This window comes from Lepidochelys kempii, chromosome 10, assembly GCF_965140265.1.
Source record: "Lepidochelys kempii isolate rLepKem1 chromosome 10, rLepKem1.hap2, whole genome shotgun sequence".
Lineage (NCBI taxonomy): Eukaryota > Metazoa > Chordata > Testudines > Cheloniidae > Lepidochelys > Lepidochelys kempii.
In genome coordinates, this window is record NC_133265.1 from 85,384,756 (window position 1) to 85,405,810 (window position 21,055).

The 21,055-nt window shown below is 44.1% G+C and overlaps 2 protein-coding genes across 19 annotated transcripts in view; one reads left to right on the plus strand and one right to left on the minus strand.

Annotated features, from left to right (window-relative positions):
* The window catches only part of TP53BP1 (tumor protein p53 binding protein 1), an 87,532-nt gene that overhangs the window by 64,527 nt on the left and 1,950 nt on the right, over window positions 1-21,055 (plus strand). For 5 of the 12 annotated variants that reach the window (XM_073304644.1, XM_073304641.1, XM_073304643.1 and 2 more), the window contains 8 exons: window positions 166-596; window positions 1,118-1,309; window positions 1,899-2,102; window positions 2,749-2,964; window positions 3,831-3,919; window positions 6,298-6,497; window positions 8,352-8,497; window positions 9,139-9,485. In XM_073304644.1, the coding sequence (XP_073160745.1) occupies window positions 166-596; window positions 1,118-1,309; window positions 1,899-2,102; window positions 2,749-2,964; window positions 3,831-3,919; window positions 6,298-6,497; window positions 8,352-8,497; window positions 9,139-9,326 (1,666 nt within the window). In that variant the 3' untranslated portion in view covers window positions 9,327-9,485. Of the gene's footprint in view, window positions 1-165; window positions 597-1,117; window positions 1,375-1,443; window positions 2,103-2,748; window positions 2,965-3,830; window positions 3,920-4,152; window positions 4,203-6,297; window positions 6,498-8,351; window positions 8,498-9,138; window positions 9,486-15,766; window positions 15,816-16,257; window positions 16,425-16,652; window positions 17,139-21,055 lie in introns of those variants that run through there. The other 7 variants (XR_012154134.1, XR_012154136.1, XR_012154135.1 and 4 more) reach the window with 7 other exon arrangements.
* The window catches only part of TUBGCP4 (tubulin gamma complex component 4), a 53,601-nt gene continuing 36,264 nt past the window's right edge, over window positions 3,719-21,055 (minus strand). The window contains exons 16-20 of one of the 7 annotated variants that reach the window (XR_012154140.1): window positions 16,295-16,411; window positions 15,518-15,657; window positions 14,961-15,046; window positions 11,590-11,948; window positions 3,719-4,425 (exon numbers count right to left, since the gene is read on the minus strand). Coding sequence is in view for 1 of the 7 variants with exons in the window: in XM_073304651.1 (XP_073160752.1) it covers window positions 15,034-15,046; window positions 15,518-15,657; window positions 16,295-16,411 (270 nt within the window). In the remaining 6 variants the exon portion in view is untranslated. Of the gene's footprint in view, window positions 4,426-7,482; window positions 11,949-12,005; window positions 12,078-14,531; window positions 15,047-15,517; window positions 15,658-16,294; window positions 16,412-21,055 lie in introns of those variants that run through there. The other 6 variants (XR_012154142.1, XR_012154139.1, XR_012154141.1 and 3 more) reach the window with 6 other exon arrangements.

The following is a 21,055-nucleotide window of genomic DNA, read 5'->3' on the forward strand; positions in this document are numbered from 1 at the left end:
ATGATGGGAGGAGTGGGTGAGAAGGGACTCAGTGGGGAACTGCAAGGGTTCATGGTTGGTGGGGGAGAAAGGAGTGGTTGTGCAATGGGAAATCTTCCTTTGGTACATGATAGTTGCTTTCTCTGCTCCCATGGAGCTCACATCTCTTTTCTCTCCCTTTCCCAGGGATGCAGCTGGGAGTGGCCTACTAGGGGTGGAAGATCTCTCGACTACAGCATCACCAGAGGAGAAGCCCTTTGTGCGCATTGTGGTTCACCCACCAGATGGTGGGGACAGATTTGATGCTGCTGGCCCTTGCACTTTGCGCCGAAGTGACTCTCCGGAAATTCCCTTGCAGGTGGTGACAGGTCCCTCGGACAGTGCGGACTTATCCTCTGGGAGCAGCTTTGTGGGCCTGCGAGTGGTAGCCAAGTGGTCCTCAAATGGCTACTTCTATTCTGGGACAATCACCCAGGATGTTGGGGCAGGGAAGTACAAGCTGCTCTTTGACGATGGATATGAGTGTGATGTCTTAGGCAAAGATATTTTACTCTGCGATCCCATTCCACTGGAAACTGAGGTGACTGCGCTCTCTGAGGATGAGTATTTCAGTGCAGGTAACAACAGCTGTGCTCCTGCAGCTCAATTTCTCACTTCCTCTCTGGTCTGAAAAAGACCAGTGGCCTTGGTCTTGGTCTAGGTCTAGGTCACTGCATCCAGCAGGAACTGTCTGCTGGGAAGTGGGTGCCAGGCTGTGGGGTAGAGTCAGGAACATAACATAAGAACGGCCCTATTGAGTCAGACCAAAGGTCTGTCTACCCCAGTATCCTGTCTTCCGACAGTGGCCTGTGCCAGGTGCCCCAGAGGGAATGAACAAAACAGGCAATCAAGTGATCCATCCCCTGTCGCTCATTCCCAGCTTCTGGCAAACAAAGGCTAGGGACACCAATCCTGCCCTTCCTGGCTAATAGCCATTGATGGACCTATCCTCCATGAAATTATCTAGTTCTTTTTTGAACCCTGTTATGGTCTTGGCCTTCACAACATCCTCTGGCAAGGAGTTCCACAGGTTGACTGTGTATTGTGTGAAGAGTCAAAGATCTTGTCAGTAAACAGTTCTAATTTGCTATCTTGTCAGGTGTGGTGAAGGGACACCGGAAGGAGTCTGGAGAGCTGTATTACTGTATTGAAAAGGAAGGCCAGAGGAAATGGTACAAGCGTATGGCAGTAATCCTGTCCTTGGAACAAGGAAACAAACTTCGGGAGCAGTTTGGGCTGAGTCCATATGAACCAATCACACCCCTGACCAAGGCAGCTGACATCAGCCTGGGTAAGAAGTGGCTGCATTGAACTGTTGGAGGCTTCCCAAACTGCATCCAAACCATGTTACTCCAGGTGTGAAGCCAGTAGAACCATAAGCTGACAACACACTGACTTTGCTAGTCATATTATGTCTTTTTGCAGCCTTGAGGCATTGCATGATATCCATAAGAATTCAGTGGGAACTGACTCTGGACAGGCCCTAATTAAGCATGGATCATGCCTTTGCTGCTTCTGCTTTCTAGTGCTGCTCCGCCAGCACTGTGTGGTCGCTGCATAGGTATGATTCGCCTAGAAGGAACAGATGCCCAGAGTGGGAGGTGACTGGAAGAGCAGGGAGCTGCAGAGGCATCCTTAGCTCAATGAAGGGATGTGATGATGTCGGCCCTCTAAAGGCAGGTAAGGAAAAGTGAGTATCATGGAGTGAACGAAGACACAAGATGTAGGAAAGCTGATCCTCTCCCCCTGGGTCAGGAGATGGTGTGTAAAGCTCTGTGTGCTCTGCTTATGAGGCTATCGCTCTGGGATGGGTGATGCTTGTGGGTTTGGTGCGGGGGAGCGGGAGATGGATGACTGGCCACTGACTTACTGTGGTTTAGATAACCTGGTGGAGGGGAAGCGGAAGCGGCGCAGTAACTTTGGCTCACCCAGCACTTCCAGCAGCAGCACTACACCCACTCGAAAAGGACAGGAGAGTCCCCGTGTCGCCCCAGGCCTGCTCTCTGGGAAGAGGAAGCTAGTTGCTTCTGAAGATGAGAGATCCCCAGCCAAACGAGGGCGCAAGTCTGCAGCAATGAAACCTGGTAAGAACCTTCCATTCTGCTCTAAACAAACTCGGGGGCTGCAGGCTTCTCTCCCTACATGCAAAAGTACACCTTTCTCCTAAGCAAATGTGTGGAACCCACAGCCTCTGTGTTTGAGGCTATCCTTCTCCCTGGCCATGTATAGGCTCTTTTACCTTGGACGGAAGGATTAAAAATACACTGCAATGCTGTCCCAAGTTCTGCCCATTCATGATGTCCTTTGCAGAGTATTGGTCAGATCTTAGTGATGTGATCATCCTCCCCCTTCCCCCTTGAATGTTTTGATCAGCACTGAAATACCCTAACAATATTGACATTTCGATTGACATGATTAGACTTCAGAATTAACACTCATGGAGATGAGTGGGACAGCTGTCCATTTTCTGAGCTATTGTTTCAGGCTGTCTGCATGCTCTAGCAGACGTTGTGCTAGATACACTCCAGTTACATTTTGAAGATTCTTTGCAACCACGAGGGCAAGAGACTTTAACTATTTTTTTTTTTTCATTCTGGAGCACAAGGTGGCATCCACCAAGGAAAAGTACCAGCATGGTGAGCCATCTGGAACTGCCTGAATTTATCCCTGATGCCGTTGCATTGGGTGACCCGATGCTGGGGCTTTCATAGCAGTTCCTTCTCTCTACAGGGGCTGTGAGGGCAGGTGAATTTGTGAGCCCCTGTGAAAGTGGAGATCACACAGGAGATCCCTCGACACTGGAGGAGCATCATGGGCCATTGCCCCACAACAAGACCCTCTTTCTGGGCTATGCTTTCCTTCTCACTATGGCAACCCCCAGTGACAAACTGGCTATTCACCAGAAACCATCAGATGGTCCTGCAGGCAGTAGTGAGGAAGAGGAAGGTGAGATGAATCTTTCCAATTGTATTTCCAGGTGGAATCCTGTAGGTTAGGGAAAGGGGCTGGGTGGTATCTGCTCCGGCATGTATGCAAATTCATATTGTCCCCGCTTTTTTACTGTTTATCTCATTGTGTGTTAGGCCCTTCACAGAAATGAACACAGACCCAGTCTCTGCTTCAGGGAGTTTAGCCTACAGTGAAGGATATGATGTCTGGGAAGGGAAGGCAAAGGATGAGAATTATGGTAACGATTGTAGGCCCTTCAGTCAGTGAAGGAAATGAAAATGGTGTTGCGGCTGGCATTACTGGCAAATTGCAGGAGGAGATATGGAAACAGAGTCTCTCTCAGACACAGGATGGGGCTGAGTGACTTAAGGCTTGAAAGCAGAAACAAGAGGCTTGAACTTGCCTTTGGCAGATACAGTGGTAATATGCATGAACTTGAAGTTTTGATTTTAAAAGCAGCTGTTCAGATTCATGAGTTACTTGCGTGACCATTTTGGCCAGCAGTGTGCTCAGTTCTCTGCTGTATCTCCATGGGGTGCTCTGTGTCCTCACCACATCTTTCTGATACTAGAATCTCTGTGGGGTCCGTTTCAGAGTACCAGCCATGTTAGTCTGTATTCGCAAAAAGAAAAGGAGTACTTGTGGCACCTTAGAGACTAACAATTTTATTTGAGCATAAGTTTTCTTGAGCGAGCTGTAGCTCACGAAAGCTTATGCTCAAATAAATTTGTTTAGTCTCTAAGGTGCCACAAGTACTCCTTTTCTTTGTGGGGTCAGTCTGTCTCTCTCTGGTGGGCTGAGGGAATGGGCTGTGCATAGCTTAGGTAGCCAAGGCTTTTAGCTCTCTTCTCCTCCTGTTCTAGAATTCTCAATTCCTTACAACAAACAGTACACAGCATTGCAGCTGCGAACTGGAGCCGGCTACATCCTGGAGGACTTCAATGAAACCCAGGTGAGGACATGCAGTCTGATTGCCCAAAATGCATTCCTATAGAAATGGTGAGGAGCTGAAACTGTGTGAGGGGAGGGCGCAGTACAGAGCAGGGCAGTTGGAACCATGTGGTGATGGGTGGTGTAAGCAATGTTTGTGTCATGCCTAGAACGCTCATGTCTGTGGGGAGGGATGGGCTGGATGATGGAGTGGGGTCCTAGCACCTTTTTCTTCCTCTTTTGATCTTCCCACAGCATTTGATGCTCTTGAGCAAAAGCAGATGAAAGTCACTGACAAGTGCAAGGTAATTCACATTGGAAGAAATCATTTAAACTGCTCTTGAACCTCATGGGTTCTAAATTAACTATATCCACTTAGGAGGAGACCTGGGCATTGTTTTGGACTGCTCAAAGACTGTTGTGAACAGAGATTGAAAAAATTCAGACTGTTGGTTTAGAGAGGAGATGACAAGAGGGGATGTGATGAGCTCAAATTCACCGTCTGTCTCCTTGATGTCTGTATGGCACCTAAAGAAAGGCAACATTTAAAATCGATAAAACAAATTCTCATAACAATTGTCTGGTCTGGAGACTGACTAATTCAGTTAGCCATTCCCACAGAGTGTTTTGCTTCTATGCCACTGTCCATAGTGTCTCTCGATAGCTCTGCATCATAGAGGGAAATAAGTCACAACCCCGTAGGTACTGTGGGCAGCTCTCCTCCTTTCTCTGCGCCTCCCTCCCCACCAGAGCTTAGAACCATCAGGAATGCCCTTAAATGCTTTTCCCCTCCCTTGACCTCCTCTGCTGCCTTAGTACAGTTGGGCAATAGGCAGCAGTGGTCTATATCAACAGGCAAGACAGGACCTGCAGTTCCTCTGTGCAGGCAGACGCCACCAGAATCCTCCTTTGGGCAGAAAAGAAACCATTCTCTCTCAGGACAGCCTATGTCAAGGGCAAGTTCAACACCCAAGTCAATTGGCTCAACTGCTGTACTCGTTCCCCAGGGGAATGGGAACTGAACAACAGGATTCTCCCTCTAGTGCTTCTCAAATGGGGCTCTCCCCAAATAAATTGGTTTGCTTCCAGCAAGAACAAAACATTGGATCTCTTCTGCTCCAGGCGCTGGAATCAACAGTCTTGAGAACAGATGACTCCTCATTCAGCTGATCTGACCTTCATTCCTCTGCCTCTTCTCATCAAAGTTGCTCGGAAGATCATGTTGGAGAGGGTCAGGGAATCCCCAATAGCCCCCAGCTAACCTTACAACTCCTGGATCCCTTGACTCCAGAAGTGTCTGTGAACTCCTCAGGAGCTACCTCTCTCGGAAGATCTCCTGATGAAAGGCCCAATGAAATACAAAGATCCAGACAGCTTCCAGCCTGAGGGTTTGAAACTTGAGGTTAAATCTCCAAATATTTGGATACTCTCAGATGCCTTTATGGGCTTTCCAGAAAAGATTCCACCTCCCAGAGTTTAGAAGATCTTTAAGTCCTGTATCACAGCGTGAGGTGGTCTTTTAAGAAGGCTGAGGGCTCAGCTGCACCAGAGTTGGTCTCCCTCCCCACATGGAGGCAAAGAGTCAGCTGACTAGGAGCCAGGCCTGCTGAGGATGTAAAGACAGTCATCCTGGGACAGACAGACTACTGGTGAACGGGTGTCTGCTCATACTGTTCCTGAAGAGGCCAAAGACGGCTGCACTGTGGCAGAAGGCATGCTGCTGCTAAAGGAGTGCAGAGGCAGGGTGAAGAGACCAACACCAGGAAGAGTAGTGATCTGTTGGAAGCTGGGAGAGCCAAGCTGAGAGGGACTGCTAGGAATCAGTGTTCCTCGAAGGGTAGGAGGCCAGCTAGGAAGGCTGGTAATGCACTCTTTCCCAGGGCCTCTTCCTACAAGTCCTTTTTTTGTTTGGTTACAGGGGCAGGCAATCCAACTCTTTTTAGGAGGTCCCAGGGCTCGGTACAACTGAATAGGTTGGGCTCTGGGTTCCCCCATACTGCCACCTTATGAGGTGAAACACTGATATTAAGGAGATGAGTGGTAGACTGATAAAAGCCCAGGAGGGCCATAGCAGAGCTCAGAAGCAGAACAGATGATTTCTTGGACTTTAGGACCCTGGAAGGGGTGGACTTTTCAGGCTTAGCCATATGACCAAGTCACCTTAACCACCTGACTTCACAGAAGACTGGGGGAATATACTTCATGTGCGATGCCTAAGTGAATGGCTAGGGGAGTGTAGTCCTTCAGGGAGCAGCTGCACACCTCTCCTCGTGCCCTGTGTGCTTCCTGACAGCTCTTAGTTGCACTTTTTTTTTCCTCTAAAGAGTTTTTATGGAAGGATACTTCCTGCTGCCTAGGTAGTACCAGGCTCTGACACTTTGTCTCTTTGCCTCCCCCCAGTGTAACGCGGCATATCAGTGTCTCCTGATTGCAGATCAGCACTGCCGAACCCGGAAGTACTTCCTGTGCCTTGCCAGTGGAATTCCCTGTGTATCTCATGTCTGGGTCCGTGACAGTTGCCATGCTAACCAGCTTCAAAACTACCGTAATTACCTTCTCCCAGCTGGCTACAGCCTCCAAGAGCAAAGGCTGCTGGAGTGGTAAGCACTGAGTAACCAGGATCTGAAGGCATAGGTAGGGTTAAAGTAAGAGGGTTGTTGTGAAGATAAATACACTAGTGATTGGGAGGTGCTGCACTACTGTGATGATGGGAGTCATAAGTAACTAGATAGAGTGGGGGAACATAGCTCCCCATTTTCTCCCTAATGCGTGGGAGCAATACTTGGGGGTCGTGCAGTGAGCAGACCATCTCCTGTGACAATCTGCCTTTAGCCCTGGACACGAGAAGCAAAACTGAAGTAAGGAAGAGAAGAGCAGCTGGAGCTGTCTAACAGAATTCTCTAGTTGGGAAGGTCTGTGTCTATAGCAGACGCTATCTCCCCCCCGCCCCAATAGGACAGAAATTATTCTCTGTACCACGTGATCCTGGGCTCCATCAGGACATGGGCTTTTGGGGAGCAAACGGGTTAAATACATGCAGTTGGGCAGAGGGAGCTGTATTCCTCACTCTAGTTTCTGGGGCAGATTCTAGAACCCCCCAGCTTTCATCGGCCAATCTCTTTTGTCCCCTCTGCTTACCTCCTGTGCTTCCATATTCTGGGGCCAGTGTTTCCCAGGTGCTAGAAAAAGGGGAATTCAGAGGAAGGCTGAATTCCAACAGCATGAGTGAAGGAAGATTAGTTAGAATCAAGGACAACTTGGGAGGGCCCCATAGAAGAGACTTGAAGATGACTGAAGCAAGTGATTTCATGAGTGAGTGAAGAAAGGGAAGGGTGCGACACAGGCCCAAATAGAGGGTTTTTTCAAGTCTCAGAACATTAGAATGACTTGTGAACAGGCAATTACTTGGTTTGACAGGCCCCAGAAGAGTTACCCAGCCCATGAAAACTAGCAGATCTATTGCAAAATTTGAATGACAATTGTAGTTGATTAAAGAAAGCAGCAGATGTTGGCTGTGGACTTGAGTAAAGCAGCTGATAGGTTATCATATTCCTTGAGATTGGCTGTGTAGTGGATGCAGCAGAGTCACACAACAGTATCTATTTTATTAAATATTAATGATCTGGTAAGGGAAAGGTTAACATGTTAGTTGCACTAGCAAATACATAGTAAACTGAGAGGACAGAAAAATAGAGAGGGAACTAGAAAGAGACTGTTATTTCTTGCATATTTCCAAGGAGATTCTTCAGGGAAAATGCAGCTAATGCATCTGGGAAAGAAATAACCCAATGTTCCCAAATACTCAGTGGGAGGGAGAAATCTGGGATGCAGGAATGTGGGCTTTCAATGAGATATGGCAGCAGGAGGTCTGCAATTTTGGTTTCATAAACAGTGGCATCTTAAATTTTAGTTATCCTCTTAATTGAACAGGGAAGTGACAATCCCTCTGTATGCAGCTCTGGTGAAAATGCACCCAGGATATTGGGTTCAGCTGCAGGCACCTTGCTACCAGAAAGATCTTAAAAAATTAGAAGAGGACAACACTAGTATACTTTGTTTCAGCAATGCCCTCCAGCCACCGCTTTTCTTGTCCTGCCACACCCCTCTCTCTCCCCCCACTGAGAAGGGATGGTGGCATTGCGGCTAAGGCACGGCCTGGAACATGGGAGATCTGTGTTCATGTCTCAGCTCTGCCATAGATTCATCATGTGACTGAGCAAATCAGTCTCTGTGCCTCAGTTTTCCTATCTGTAAAAGGGGTTAATACTTCCTTACCTCAAAGGGCTGTTGGGAGGATAAAATTATTGATGTTTGTGAGGCATTGAGATATAAGGGTGTTGTGGGGTCATATAACTAACCAAACAGGCTACCAGAGTAAGTGGCCGTAGAATTAAGTTACTGTTTTGAGTCTGTAGGGATCTGCCACGCCTTCCCTCCTCTTGTTCCTTTTCCAGGCATCCCCGAGAGAACCCCTTTGGTAACCTGAAAGTTCTTCTGGTATCAGACCAACAGCAGAACTTCCTGGAGCTCTGGTCAGAAATCCTCATGACAGGGGGAGCAGCATCAGTTAAACAACATTACTTGAATGCCCAGAACAAAGGTACCCACCAGCCAGAGAGCCTCGTGTGAATCTCGCATCCAGTAGTTGGGACTTCAGTGCCTGTGCAGTCTTGTGTGGAGTTTAAACTGATTTAGAATTGACTTGATTAGGGGCTTAGGCTGTTGTAGGTGAGAGCAGGGATGGGGTAGCAGACATAGGGTAAGATAACTGATAGCCCTCTGCCTGGATAAAATGGGGAAGTCTCCACTCTTCCACAGACTCCATTTTGGGAGTGAACTTTTGCATGCTGCAGTGGTTCAGGTGGTGGTCCAGTCTGTGCTTTTAGAAAGGGAAAACGAGGTCAGCAGTTGCTTCACTTCTGGGTCTGCTATCAGGCAATGAATCTCCTCTCCCTTCAGTCCCTCTCCAGGAGAGGTAGTGCAGGTGAGCCATGGAGCTCATGTAGGATGTGGACCCAAGCAGCTGCTTATTCATCTGCCAAAGGGCAGCCTTGTTTTTTGATCTTCGGCACTTGAGGCTCCATCTGAGCTCAAACTTTGATGTGGAATACTTTTAACTGTACAAAACATAGAATTTTCTGACTAGGGTTGCTGGACCTGTGAGACTGCATCTCTTGACTGCAGGGAGGGAGGAGTCTTTTCTTTTTCCCCTGACAATAGCCTGTGTCCTGCTCCCTGCAGATATTGCTTTGGGGGTGTTTGACGTGATGGTGAGTGACTCGTCCTGCCCAGCTGCTGTCCTGAAGTGTGCGGAAGTGTTACGGCTGCCTGTTGTGTCGCAGGAGTGGGTTATTCAGAGCCTCATTGCTGGGGAGAGAGTTGGCTACAACCAGCATCCAAAATATAAACATGACTATGGCCCCTGCTAATGCCACCCCGTGTCCTGCCCTCTCTGCTGGTGTGAAGACTGTGTTTTTAATCAGGTTTTAAATGTCTGTGTGTTACTGGCCACATGCATGGATCACTGTATATAGTTTTATTTGCTGGACTTTTATGATGAAATAAATGTTGAATCTCTTGTGGTAACACATTTTTTCCCCTCATATGAACCTGTGACTTGGCTCCTTTTCAGGGGCAGATAGTGGATTGCAGCTAAATTTCCCCATGCTAAATACCTAGTTACTTTCCTGCTTGCATTAAAGGTGGCTACCAGGTCTAAAATCTCAGCCCAAGTAAGTCCAGAACAATGAACTGAATACCCTATTTGACTGTGGGAGCATTCACCCCACAACCAAGTGCCAGGTCTAGTGGGCACTGAGTACTCCCTTTCTGTGTGTACGCACTGGTTAGGATGTACATATCTCTTGCTGAGCAGCCTGGTTTGCTGATGTGGCTCTCTTTCCAGGATGCGTTTGAGATGAAAGTGGGTGAAGGTGTGCTTGGCACTGTTGCGATCCTGGAATTCTAGGGTAGAGCAAGTGCTATCTTGCCTGCCTTCCTGTGACCATTCTGGTTACTGTTTCCTGGTATGCGTACTAGACTCTGCAGACTGGCAGGGCTGATACCAGAGAAGGCACATAAACACTGGGGACTGTTTATCTGTGTTAGGAGTGCAGGGCAGAGTAGAAAATTGGAACAGGCAACAGTGTTTGAAGGGTTAAAGTTGTCTTAAGTAGGGGGTGGCAAGCAGTTAAAAAAAATTAATGGTGATTAATCACAGTTTGAACTGCACTGTTAATGGAATACAATTTATTTAAATATTTTTGGATATTTTGAAATATGGGCTCCTGGCCACCCCCCTCCCTAGAGGTATGTGATTAATGCATTAATTTTGTTTTCAGTTAATCACAGGTGTTAAGTGCGATTGACAGCCCTACTTTTAAGATTCCAGGTATGAGGCAAGCCATTTCCTCTGCAGGAACAGTACAGCATCTGGCCCACATCACACAACCAAGCAGTTACCACACAGGCCTTAGCCAGCTGCACTCCGATACCAAGACCTCATATAGTCCATAGCTGGCAGAACGCTGTAGGTACAAAAGAGGCTGAGTAAATTGTAGGGCTGTCAAGCAATTAAAAAGATTAATCGCACTATTAAACAATAACAGAATACCATTTATTAAATATTTAGATTTTTTTACATTTTCAAATATTGATTTCAGTTACAACACAAAGTGTAGAGTGATCACTTCATATTTTTGATTAAATATTTGCACTGTAAAAAAACATACTATTCAATTCACCTAATACAAGTACTGTAGTGCAATTTCTTTATCATCTCATCTCACATGAGCCATCTTGCATAAAGTATATCTTATGTCATTCATATTATAAGCATATTTTCATAAAGAATATGGAATGTCACAGATACCACCTTTGCATTTTGTCAAATCTGCAGTGAAAGTGTTCTTAAAATGAACATGTGCTGGGTCATATGAGACTGCTATAACATGAAATATATGGCAGAATGCAGGTAAAATAGAGCAGAAGACATACAGTTCTCCCCAAGGAGTTCAGTCACAAATTTAATTAACGGACTGTTTTTTAAAATGAGCATCATCAGCAACGAAGCATGTCCTCTGGAATGATGGTGGAAGCATGAAGGGGTATACAAATGTTTAGCATATCTGGCATGTTAATGTCTTGCAATGCTGGCTACAAAAGTGCCATGTGAATGCCTGGTTTCACTTTCTGGTGACACTGTAAATAATGTTCCCTGCTTCTTATCTCCAGTAAATGTAAACAAACTTGTTTGTCTTAGTGATTGGCTATACAAGAAGTTGGCCTGAGTAGACTTGTAGGCTCTAAAGTTTTACATTTTGTTTTTGAGTGCAGTTATGCAACAAAACATATCTACATTTGTAAATTGCACATGCACATGATAAAGAGATTGCACTGTGGTATTTGTATAAGGTGAATTGAAAAATATTAATTTTTACAGTGCAAATATTTGTAATAAATATAATGTGAGCACTGTACACTTTGTATTCTGTGTTGTAATTGAAATCAATATATTTGAAAATGTAGAAAAAATCCAAAAATATTTATTAAATTTCAATTGGTATTCTACTGTTTAACAGTGGGATTAAAAGTGCGATTAATTGTGATTAACTTTGTTTAGTTAATTGTGTGAGTTAAATGTGATTAATCAACAGCCCTAGTAAATTATTGTGCCTTCTGGCATAGCTGTACCTGATCAGAGGTGCTGCAACAACCAGCTGACACACTGATGAAGGAAAAGCCTCTTCTCTGCTGCAGGAAAGTGATGTGATTGGAGATGTGTACATGAGCCTGCCCAGCTCTTCTCTCCCCCCTGGGCCCCACTTTCTTCTGATCTAATAATTTGAGAACCAAACCATTCTAAAACAAAAACCTCTGCTAAACTGTTTTGTAATCCGCTCCTGTGTCCATGACCTCCACAGCATGATGTATTGTGTGTCCCTTTTCTATTAATCTGTTAGATATTTTCTATTAGCCTCCCAGGCTTCTGTAGTTGCAGGCTTAAGTGCAGAAGAGATGTTTGCTTTTGCTATCTTCTGTCTATTTTCATACTGAAGCAATCAGAAGAATGAGAAATGGGAGAGAGAAAAGATAAATTAGCACCTCACCTCAGAGGAGGGGACTTTATGTTCTTACAGCCCACCACTAGGGACAGACCAGGATTGAGTTTGCTTCTGACCCTATTGGCAGGATAGACAAAAATTACAATTTATCTTTACCTTTTCCCTTCTGTTGCAGTGGCAGAAACAATGGTCTGATTTAACCTAATGCTATAGAAACTAGAGAAAACACCATCCTGCCCAGCTCCTGGACCAAGCAGGCTTATTACATGGCTAAAGGCAAGAAAATGAGCTGTGCTGAAGGAGAACTATTGGGTTGGAAGGTGGTTACAGTAGTTTCCTGAGGATTAGCCTGGGGGGTCAGTCTTTTCAATTGTGACCTTAGCAAAAAAAATCTAGGAGTCTGCTAATGAAATTTGCTAATGATGCATTGGAGAAGAGGTTTGAATTATTTTACAGAGTGGTCTCCACACTTTTGTGGCCCCCTTTAACCCTGTCTGTGCCACCCAGGGCCTGGGTAACTCATTTGCCCTCCTGCTGGGGCCAGGGCTGCAGCTCCCCATGGAGTAAGGGGAGATGCAGACAGGGGAAGGGGTCTGAGAGCCTGGGGCTACAGCTGGGGATGGGGCCAGGAACAGAGCCACAGCCTGGCCATGGTGGGGGCTAGGAGACAGGCACCCAGGACCAGGTGTGGGGTGGGTGGTGCTTCCCCTGGGGGCTTGTCCAAGCCTGCTGCATCCCCCTGAACATTCCTCCATGCCCCCCTGGGGGGGGAGGTGCACACCCCACAGTTTGGGGACCTCAAATACAGTAATGAAAATGGGATGAAATTCAATAGTATAAAGTGCAAGATCATACAGGTAGTAATTAACAGTAGCCCTATAAACTAGGGAGTGCAAACAGAGGAAAAAGTTATAGGTGTATTAGTTGATCACAGGATGACTCTGTTCCAGTAGCATGATGTGGCTGTGAAAAAGTCAAATACAAAGCTGGGAAGCGTGAGGTGAGGTATTTCCAGTAGAGCAAGGGAAGTACTAATGTCATTGTACAAGGGACTGGTAAGACCTCATCATGACTACTTTACACTGGCAAAAGAGAGGCTGCTAAGATCAGGGAAACAGAGCCTATCTTGAGAGGAGATTAAATGACCTGGGTTTAGTTAGCCAAGCACAGTGAAGGCTGAGAGGAGATGATGAACACCATGGAGTGAATTTAAGCTGAATCACACTTAGCACAAGAACAAATGGGTATAAACTGGCCCTGAGTAAATTCAGGCTGGCCAATTAGAAGGCTTCTAACCAACTGAGGTCCTGGGACACCCTCCCACTACAAGTAGTCACAGCAAACGATCTTCCTAAGTAAGAAAGAACTCAATAAGTTTATGAATGAGTTTTTATGAGGGAGTTGCCTGTGGAGCAGCAGATGTAACATTGATGTTCCATGCAGCTTATGTTTGACTGTCCCACGGATTTTGGTTGCCATCACTAGTTGAGCCTCTTCGCCTCCACTCTATCCAGCCTAATATTTTTCCTTTCTAAATTATAGCTCCCCCCCAACTTACTGCACTAAGTAATTCGTTTGCGGCCACGCATCTTTCACTTACTTATAACTTAGCTAAGCTGTCTGTTTTCAAAAGTTATTTTAATCTTTCCTTAATCAGTCCCACCAGCTCCTTCATGCTGCTTTGTTGAACTCTCAGGGTTTCTATAGTTCTTGATAAGGTACATAGAACTTGGGCTCTTCCTCTTATATTACTCCCTCATGGGCTTGCACATCCTCATATTATTACTCCCTCTTGGGCTTGCACATTCTATCCTGCTGTCCTCTATGCTTGGAAAACTCCCATTGTCTAGTCAGAGTGGATGGATTTCTTTTTCAGTTTTACGGTTCTTTTGTGCATTTTAGTTGGCTAATTAAAAATCCCCCAGTAGTCTTGGCTATGCTGGAAGGGAATGCAGAAATTCCACTCTTGCTTTCCCTCAATGGCAGTGAGCTGTAGTAGGTACTGTAGTTTCCCTTTACTCTTCATTCTTTTAGGTCTTAACCTGACGTTTTTTGCCTCTTGCACCACTGTTGCAGGGAGCTCAGTGTTGTATATATTGGAAATAAGGCTCCCTCTCTCTGATTCAAATGAATTAATACTCTTATGTCAAGAGTGTTTGGGTCACCCAGATCAAACTAAGCACGTTTAAGTTTGTGCCATGTTAAAGCAAAAATAGCTTCCTCCTATAGTGCCCATCTATCCTGCTATTCTAGTAGTAGCCAGAGCAATGTCTGTTACAAGGAGCTCCTGCCCCGAGCAAAAACATGCTTAGACCTAACCACACCACCGCCTTTACCTCTCCTTGGGTTAATCTAAAATTCTCTTTACAGAAAGAAAGCTTGCATCAATAACCCCATACTTCTCTCTTGCTCAAACAAAGTACAGTGTGCATTTGTACAAACCTTTGGCTGTACAGACACTGTTAGTTGCCTAATCAGGCACTACAGCAACATACACCTACCACCCAATTCTTGTCATTTCTCCCTGCTGCATCAGACATACCTGCAGATTTGTCTGAATCTGAGATCATGGCAACTGCAAAACGATTTATTGTACAAACTGAACCCTATGCAAACAGTCGGAGCCTTTTTTCATACACAGGCATTTAGTAGGATACTTCTCTCTTTGCTTTCCTAGTGACAAAGGTTAACAGTTCGGCTGAAGAGGTAGGAGGAGCTGCGTGATCTTGCGTTTCCTCTTCTTCAGAAAATGACACCCGGCATGAAGCACAACAGGGATACAGAAATGCCACAGGAGTGTGTGCCCACTGTGGTGTTCAGTGAGTGGAATGGCTCCCTGCAGTCACTAGGAGCACTGACTGCATGAGACATTCTCCCCATTAGTTTTTTCCAGAAGAGATTGATACCTGGCAATAGTTGACTATAAACAGCTATTGAGAAGGACTTGGCCAGGAAAATGCAAATTCCCTAGGAACAGGACCAATGGCTATGTACACTCACTGCAGCAGCAGTTGGTGTTCTTGCTACATCTTGCCGTGCGCTAGTTCTCAGCCAGAAAAACTGGTCCTGGTGCTCAAACCCCAAAACTGCAAGAGAGGAGGAAAGAGACACCATTAATTACATACCCTAAGAAATTCTCTCCATGCAACTGGGTAGATTGTTCCAGTGATCAGTAAACACCACATGGTAGGTAGCTTGCATTGATCCCAAAGTAAATATACAAACAGTGAGGAAGAGGTGGCTATGGTGTGTGGCTAATTCAGACCCACTGGCCTCATCACGTGGCAGCACTTTAGTCCATGTAATGCAGATGTGAGCCTTTTGATACAAGTAATTTTGGGTCCAGATGGAAAATGACAAAGTCCTCCCACGACAGAACCTCTTAATAAAATCACTGAGAATTAGTTCACAAGTACTCCTCAGTTTTTTGCTTATACAGACTAACCTGGCTACCACTCTGAGCCCTTAACTGACTCGTTTCAGTAACCTCAGAAAGGAGAGTTGCTGCTACCACCAAGCCTGGTGCCCTTCCAGGCTTCAGTGCTGCGTATTCCTACCTGCCCAAGGTCCCCCCAGCCTGGGTGTAGTATTTGTTGTAGTCCAGGCGGAGCAACAGCTGAGCCAAGTCAGAGTTTATCTGGTGGTTGCGAACGCTGGAGAGAATCTTGAAAAGGAGCGAGGACTGACGGCTGAAGCCCTGCAGATTACAGAAGATCAGAATTAGAGGATGCTAAGGCTACTGTGGCTTTGTCTCCCACTGCTGCCAAAACAATCTTTCATGGACCTAAAGTGACATTTCCTTCCAGATACAAGTGGCCTGTGACAGCAAAGTGACACTGCCATCTCCACTGTAAGGTAAGCTAGCTATTACCCCCATGACATTCTAGTGCTTGATACAACAGGGTGAAAGTACAGACCCTGAGACTCACAAGCTGCTTTTCCCAACTCCACAATCTTATAAAGTTTATTGCAAGCTTGTATTTGCTTGCTCAACACAGGCGACTTGAGATTGCTGGCTGCAGCTCTGCACTCATCAGTGTAGATAGGAAGGGGCAGGGCTTGGCTGCTGCCTTGCTTACACAAGAGTTGCCCCAATTTAGCTAAAACTTGTTTTTAATTTCAGTTTAACTTAAAACAAATTCCTGATTGACATAGGGTGGCTACTCTTAACCCTAAGTAAGTGTCCACACAGGGATTTGCACTGGTTTTACTAAATCAATTTAAAAAAATGTAACTGTCATAGTCAAGCCTAAATCCAAAATCAACTCTGTTTGTCATGTCCCATGTATGCACACAGCAGGAAGGAGGAGAGATCTGGATGGACAAAGACTCACCTTTACCAGGATGCTCAGCTGTGCAGCTCCACGCTCATCCAATGGGCCCAAATTCTGACTGACCAGAGAACAGAAACTGTGACAGAGATCCAGGATTTCATTCAGGCAATGGAAAACCTGCAGAGAGAGAGTAAGTCATAAGAAAGTAATTTTAAAATTAGATGCCAAAAACAGACCCAATGAGAGGGCATTTTCACACATTAGTTCATTGGGTCTTGCTTGACCTGACCATTTAAAAACTGCAGGAATATCCTAAGAGGAGGAGGAACGTAGCATAGTGTCATTTGCTGCCCTCCCTCCAATACCTTTATACCTTTCAACTTCTTCCGCTTTAACTCACCCTTTCCTTTCCTTTCAGCGATGAACAGGGAGCCCACTACTTCTACACATAACCTCTTTTAAAATTATGACACTTTAGCGCTGTAATATGGAATATTTTGAACAAAACTTTTCTTATTCAGAAAGCTGATAATCTAAGATCATACTAATAAAGTTGAAGGGACGCTGCTTAAATGTAGCCTAACATTTGAGTTTTTTGTACAAATGAGACATGCTGCCACAATTTAAAATGCGAGTGAAAACAATTTTTAAACAAACATTCCGCTGCAGGTGTTTGAAACACAAAAGTAGCAATAAGAGCCTGAAAGATTTTCATCCAGTGAGAGAAACACAAAAAGAAAGCAGCATAAATAGGACAGACTTTTAAAACTCACTTTTTACAATCTGTTAGGGACTCTAACAGAAAAATATTAGGGGACAGATATAAGATTCCCTGCTGAGTCACCTAGCAAGGACTAATGATCTGAAAAGGAGACAAAGGGAGACTAGAAACTTGGGATGAATAAGCAAAATAACAAACTACCATACTGGGTCGGACCAAAGGTCCATGTAGCCCAGTAATCCTGTCATCCAACAGTGGCCAATGCCAGGTGCCCCAGAGGCAATGAACAGAACAGGTTATCATCAAGTGATCCATCCCCTGTCACCCATTCCTAACTTCTGGCAAACAGAGGCTAGGGACGCCATTGATGGACCTATCCTCCATGAACATATCTAGTTCTTTTTTGAATCCTGTTATAGTCTTGGCCTTCACAACATCCCCTGGCAAGGAGTTCCACAGGTTGATTGTGCACTGTATGGAAAAAATACTTCCTTTTGTTTGTTCTAAACCTGCTGCCTATTCATTTCATTTGGTGACTCCTAGTTCTTGTGTTATGAGGAGGAGTAAACACCACTTACTTTCTCCACACCAGTCATGATTTTATAGACCTCTATCCTATGCCCCTTTAGTCGTCTCTTTTCCAAGCTGAAAAGTCCCCTAATCATTTTTGTTGCCCTTTTCCAATTCCAATATATCTTTTTTGAGATGGGGCGACCACATCTGCAGGCAGTATTCAAGATGTGGGCGTACCATGGATTTATATACAGGCAGTATATTTTGTGTCTTACTGTCTGTCCTTTTCTTAATGATTCCCAACATTCTGATCGCTTTTTTGACTGCCACTGCACATTGAGTGGATGTTTTCAGAGAACTATCCACAATGACCACAAGATCTTTTTTGAGTGGTAACTGCTAATTTAGACACGATCATTTTATATGTATAGTTGGCATTATGTTTTCCAATGTGCATTACTTTTCATTTATCAACATTGAACTTCATCTGCGATTTTTTTGCCCCGTCCCCCAGTTTTGTAGAATTCAGCTTGGGAAGAAGGCACAATTTTTTTTAAACAATGATAGTCATTTTCTTGCGGTCTTTAGATCCAGCCTGGTGCTTTTCTGGAAAACTTGCTTTAGTCAAACAAGTTAGCAGGCTCAATGAAGGGTAACTGGGTGAAATTTTGTGGCCTCCAATATATGTCAGAGGTTAGGGTAGATGATCTAAGGGCCCAACTGGCCTTAAATGCTGTGGGAGAAAAGCAGCTAATACTGCTACAGAAATACAATCAAACCCAGATACTCAAAGCCAGGGAGAAACCTAGAATACCATAATATGAGTGTGTGAAATATAATATGGCAGCAAAACAGGCCATAGCAATTTTGGGCTACATACAAGGAAGCAACAGGTCTCAAGTAGTAAGGTGCCAGTTTCCCTTTATGCGGCTTTGAGGTGATCACATCTGGGATATTACATAAGAATATCTTATGTTTTTATACTCTGAAAGGAAGTAATGGGGGCCCTATCGTAGTAGAGGTTTAAACCTGGACTATAGAAGGTGCTAGAAAATGTACTTGCACTGTCCACTGCTTGTGGGAATGGACAAATATTTTAATGACTCATTCTACTTTTTGAGGTCACTAGGTGTGAGCAGCTGAACTGTTAAGTTTATCAGACAGACATTAGTTAAACACTGACGCCATGAACTGGAGGTGGGCTTTAGACTGGCTGATAATTTGATTGGACAACTGAGCACTCATTTGGCATAAAATCAAGATGTTAAGAACAAAATTATTCAAAACACCATGGATATGAAGAGAAGAGATTGTTTAATTGCCTGTACACCCATGCTAGCAGCCTGAGTAATAAAAGAGGAATTGGAATTATTCATTTATGAGCATAAATTAGACCTATGTGGTATTACTGAAATCAAGTAGAAAGACTTGCATGTTGGGAATGTTAAAATCACTATTTGGGAAGTACAGCGTAGGGGAGAGGGCACACTGTCAAAAATAGAAACACCTGTTTCCAAGTCACTGACAACTTTGAAGCAAATGATCTTCAGTGCTTACAGATAAAACGTAAGATGGGGTATTGGTTGGTATCTTCTGCCGACTACCACATTACATTAAGGAGCAGGATGATCCCTAGCTGCATTACCCTGGGGGACTTCAATCTGAGCAGCATGATGGAAGTCTTATGCTACCAGTATTAAAATGTCCTTGAAATTCCTAAAAATTATAGATGACAATTTCCTAGCTCATGCAATGATGCATCCAACACAGGAGAATTCTATATTAGACTTCATGTTGACAGATAGAGGAATTGATAAAATTTAGTGGTTGCATAAATGCAAAGGATGACGACTTGATCATGCTATTTGTACATAATAAATGTGAAGTCCAAACCAGTAATATATAACTTGGCACTTTGAGAGCCAGTTTCACAAACCTGGATACAATTATGAGACATCAGCAGAGAGAATTTGCACCAAAAAAAGGGGAATATGTTGAACTATAAGAACATTTTACTAGATGTCCCAAAGCCCACAATGGAGAAAAAGACTCCACTAATTTAAAACAAAAACAAACAAACACCAACCATGGCTTAGAGGGAAAGTGAAAGCACTGATAAAAATAATTACAAATGGAAAAAAGGGGAAGTTGATAGAAATTAATTGTAGAAAATTGGTAAGGGAAGCAAAAGAACACAAGAAGAAATATATGGCCAGCAGAGTTAAGGACAATAAAAAGGAACCTAAAAGCGTATTAGGAAGGACAAAAATCCTAAATGGTTTGTTGGTCCATTACTAGATGGAAATAGAATAGTCACTGAAGAAAAAGCAGAAGTGTTCATTATGGATATTTGTTTCATATTTGAGAAAAAGCTAGATGATATGATATGGTGATTGAAATATTTTCCATTCTAACAGTAACTCAGGAGTATATTAGTAGCTGCTTTAAATAATTTTAAAATAAATAGGTCCAGATTAAAAAACACAATTGCAAGTTAAGAGGACTGAGGAGCTCTCTGGATCATTAATTTTGATTTTCAGTAAGTCTTGGACACGGGGAGGTTCCAGAGGACAGGAAGAAAGTAAATGGACTGGTTGTGATGGGACTCTTAATAAAAAGAATTAAAGGAGGGTAATATAAAAATAAACATGAGTTCATAGGAAATAGATCCTGTCAAACTAATTTGGTATATTTTTTGAGATAACAGGTTTGGTTGATTATATTACATCAACACTATTACCTTTTCCTTCTGTAAGGCATTTGTCTTGGTATTACACAACATTTTGATTAAAAAACTAGAAAGATACAAATCAACGTTGCACACATTAAATGGATTAAAAACTGGCTAACTGCAAGGCCTCAGAAAGTAACTGAACAGGGAATAATAATGGAGCAGATGTGTTTCCAGTGGAGCTCTGTAGGAATCAGTTCTTAGCCCTACCCTGTTTAACAATTTTATAAGTGACCGTCTTAAAAGAAAAACTGAAAGTTTGTAGATGATAAAATCTGGGGGAGTGGTAAATAAGGAAGGAGGACAGATCACTGATATAGTGATCTAACATCTTGGTAAGATGGATGCAAGCAAATAATAAGCATTTCAATATGGTGAAATGCAAAATGTAGACATCTAGGAACAAAGAACATAGGCCATACTTACACAATGGGAGACTCTACCCTGGGAAGCTGTGATTCTGAAAAAGATTTGGGGGCATGTTGGATAAGCAGCTGATCATGAGTGCGACACTGGGCCAAAACAGCTAATGCAATCACTGAATGAATAAATAGGGGAATATTGAGTAGGAGCAGAGAGGTTATGTTACCCCTGTGTTTGGCACTGGTGTAACTGCTGCTGGAATACTGTGCCCAGTTCTGGTGTCCACAATTCAAGAAGGAGATTGAAAAATATGCCTTATAATGAAGGACTGAAGGAGCTCAATTTATTTAGCTCCTCAAATAGAAGGTTATGGAAAGACTTAATTACAGCCTATAAGTACGTATACAGGAGAACAAAACTTTGATAATGGCCTCTTCAATCTAGCAGACAAAGGTATAACAAGATCCAGCTGCAGGAAGCTGAAGCTAGACAA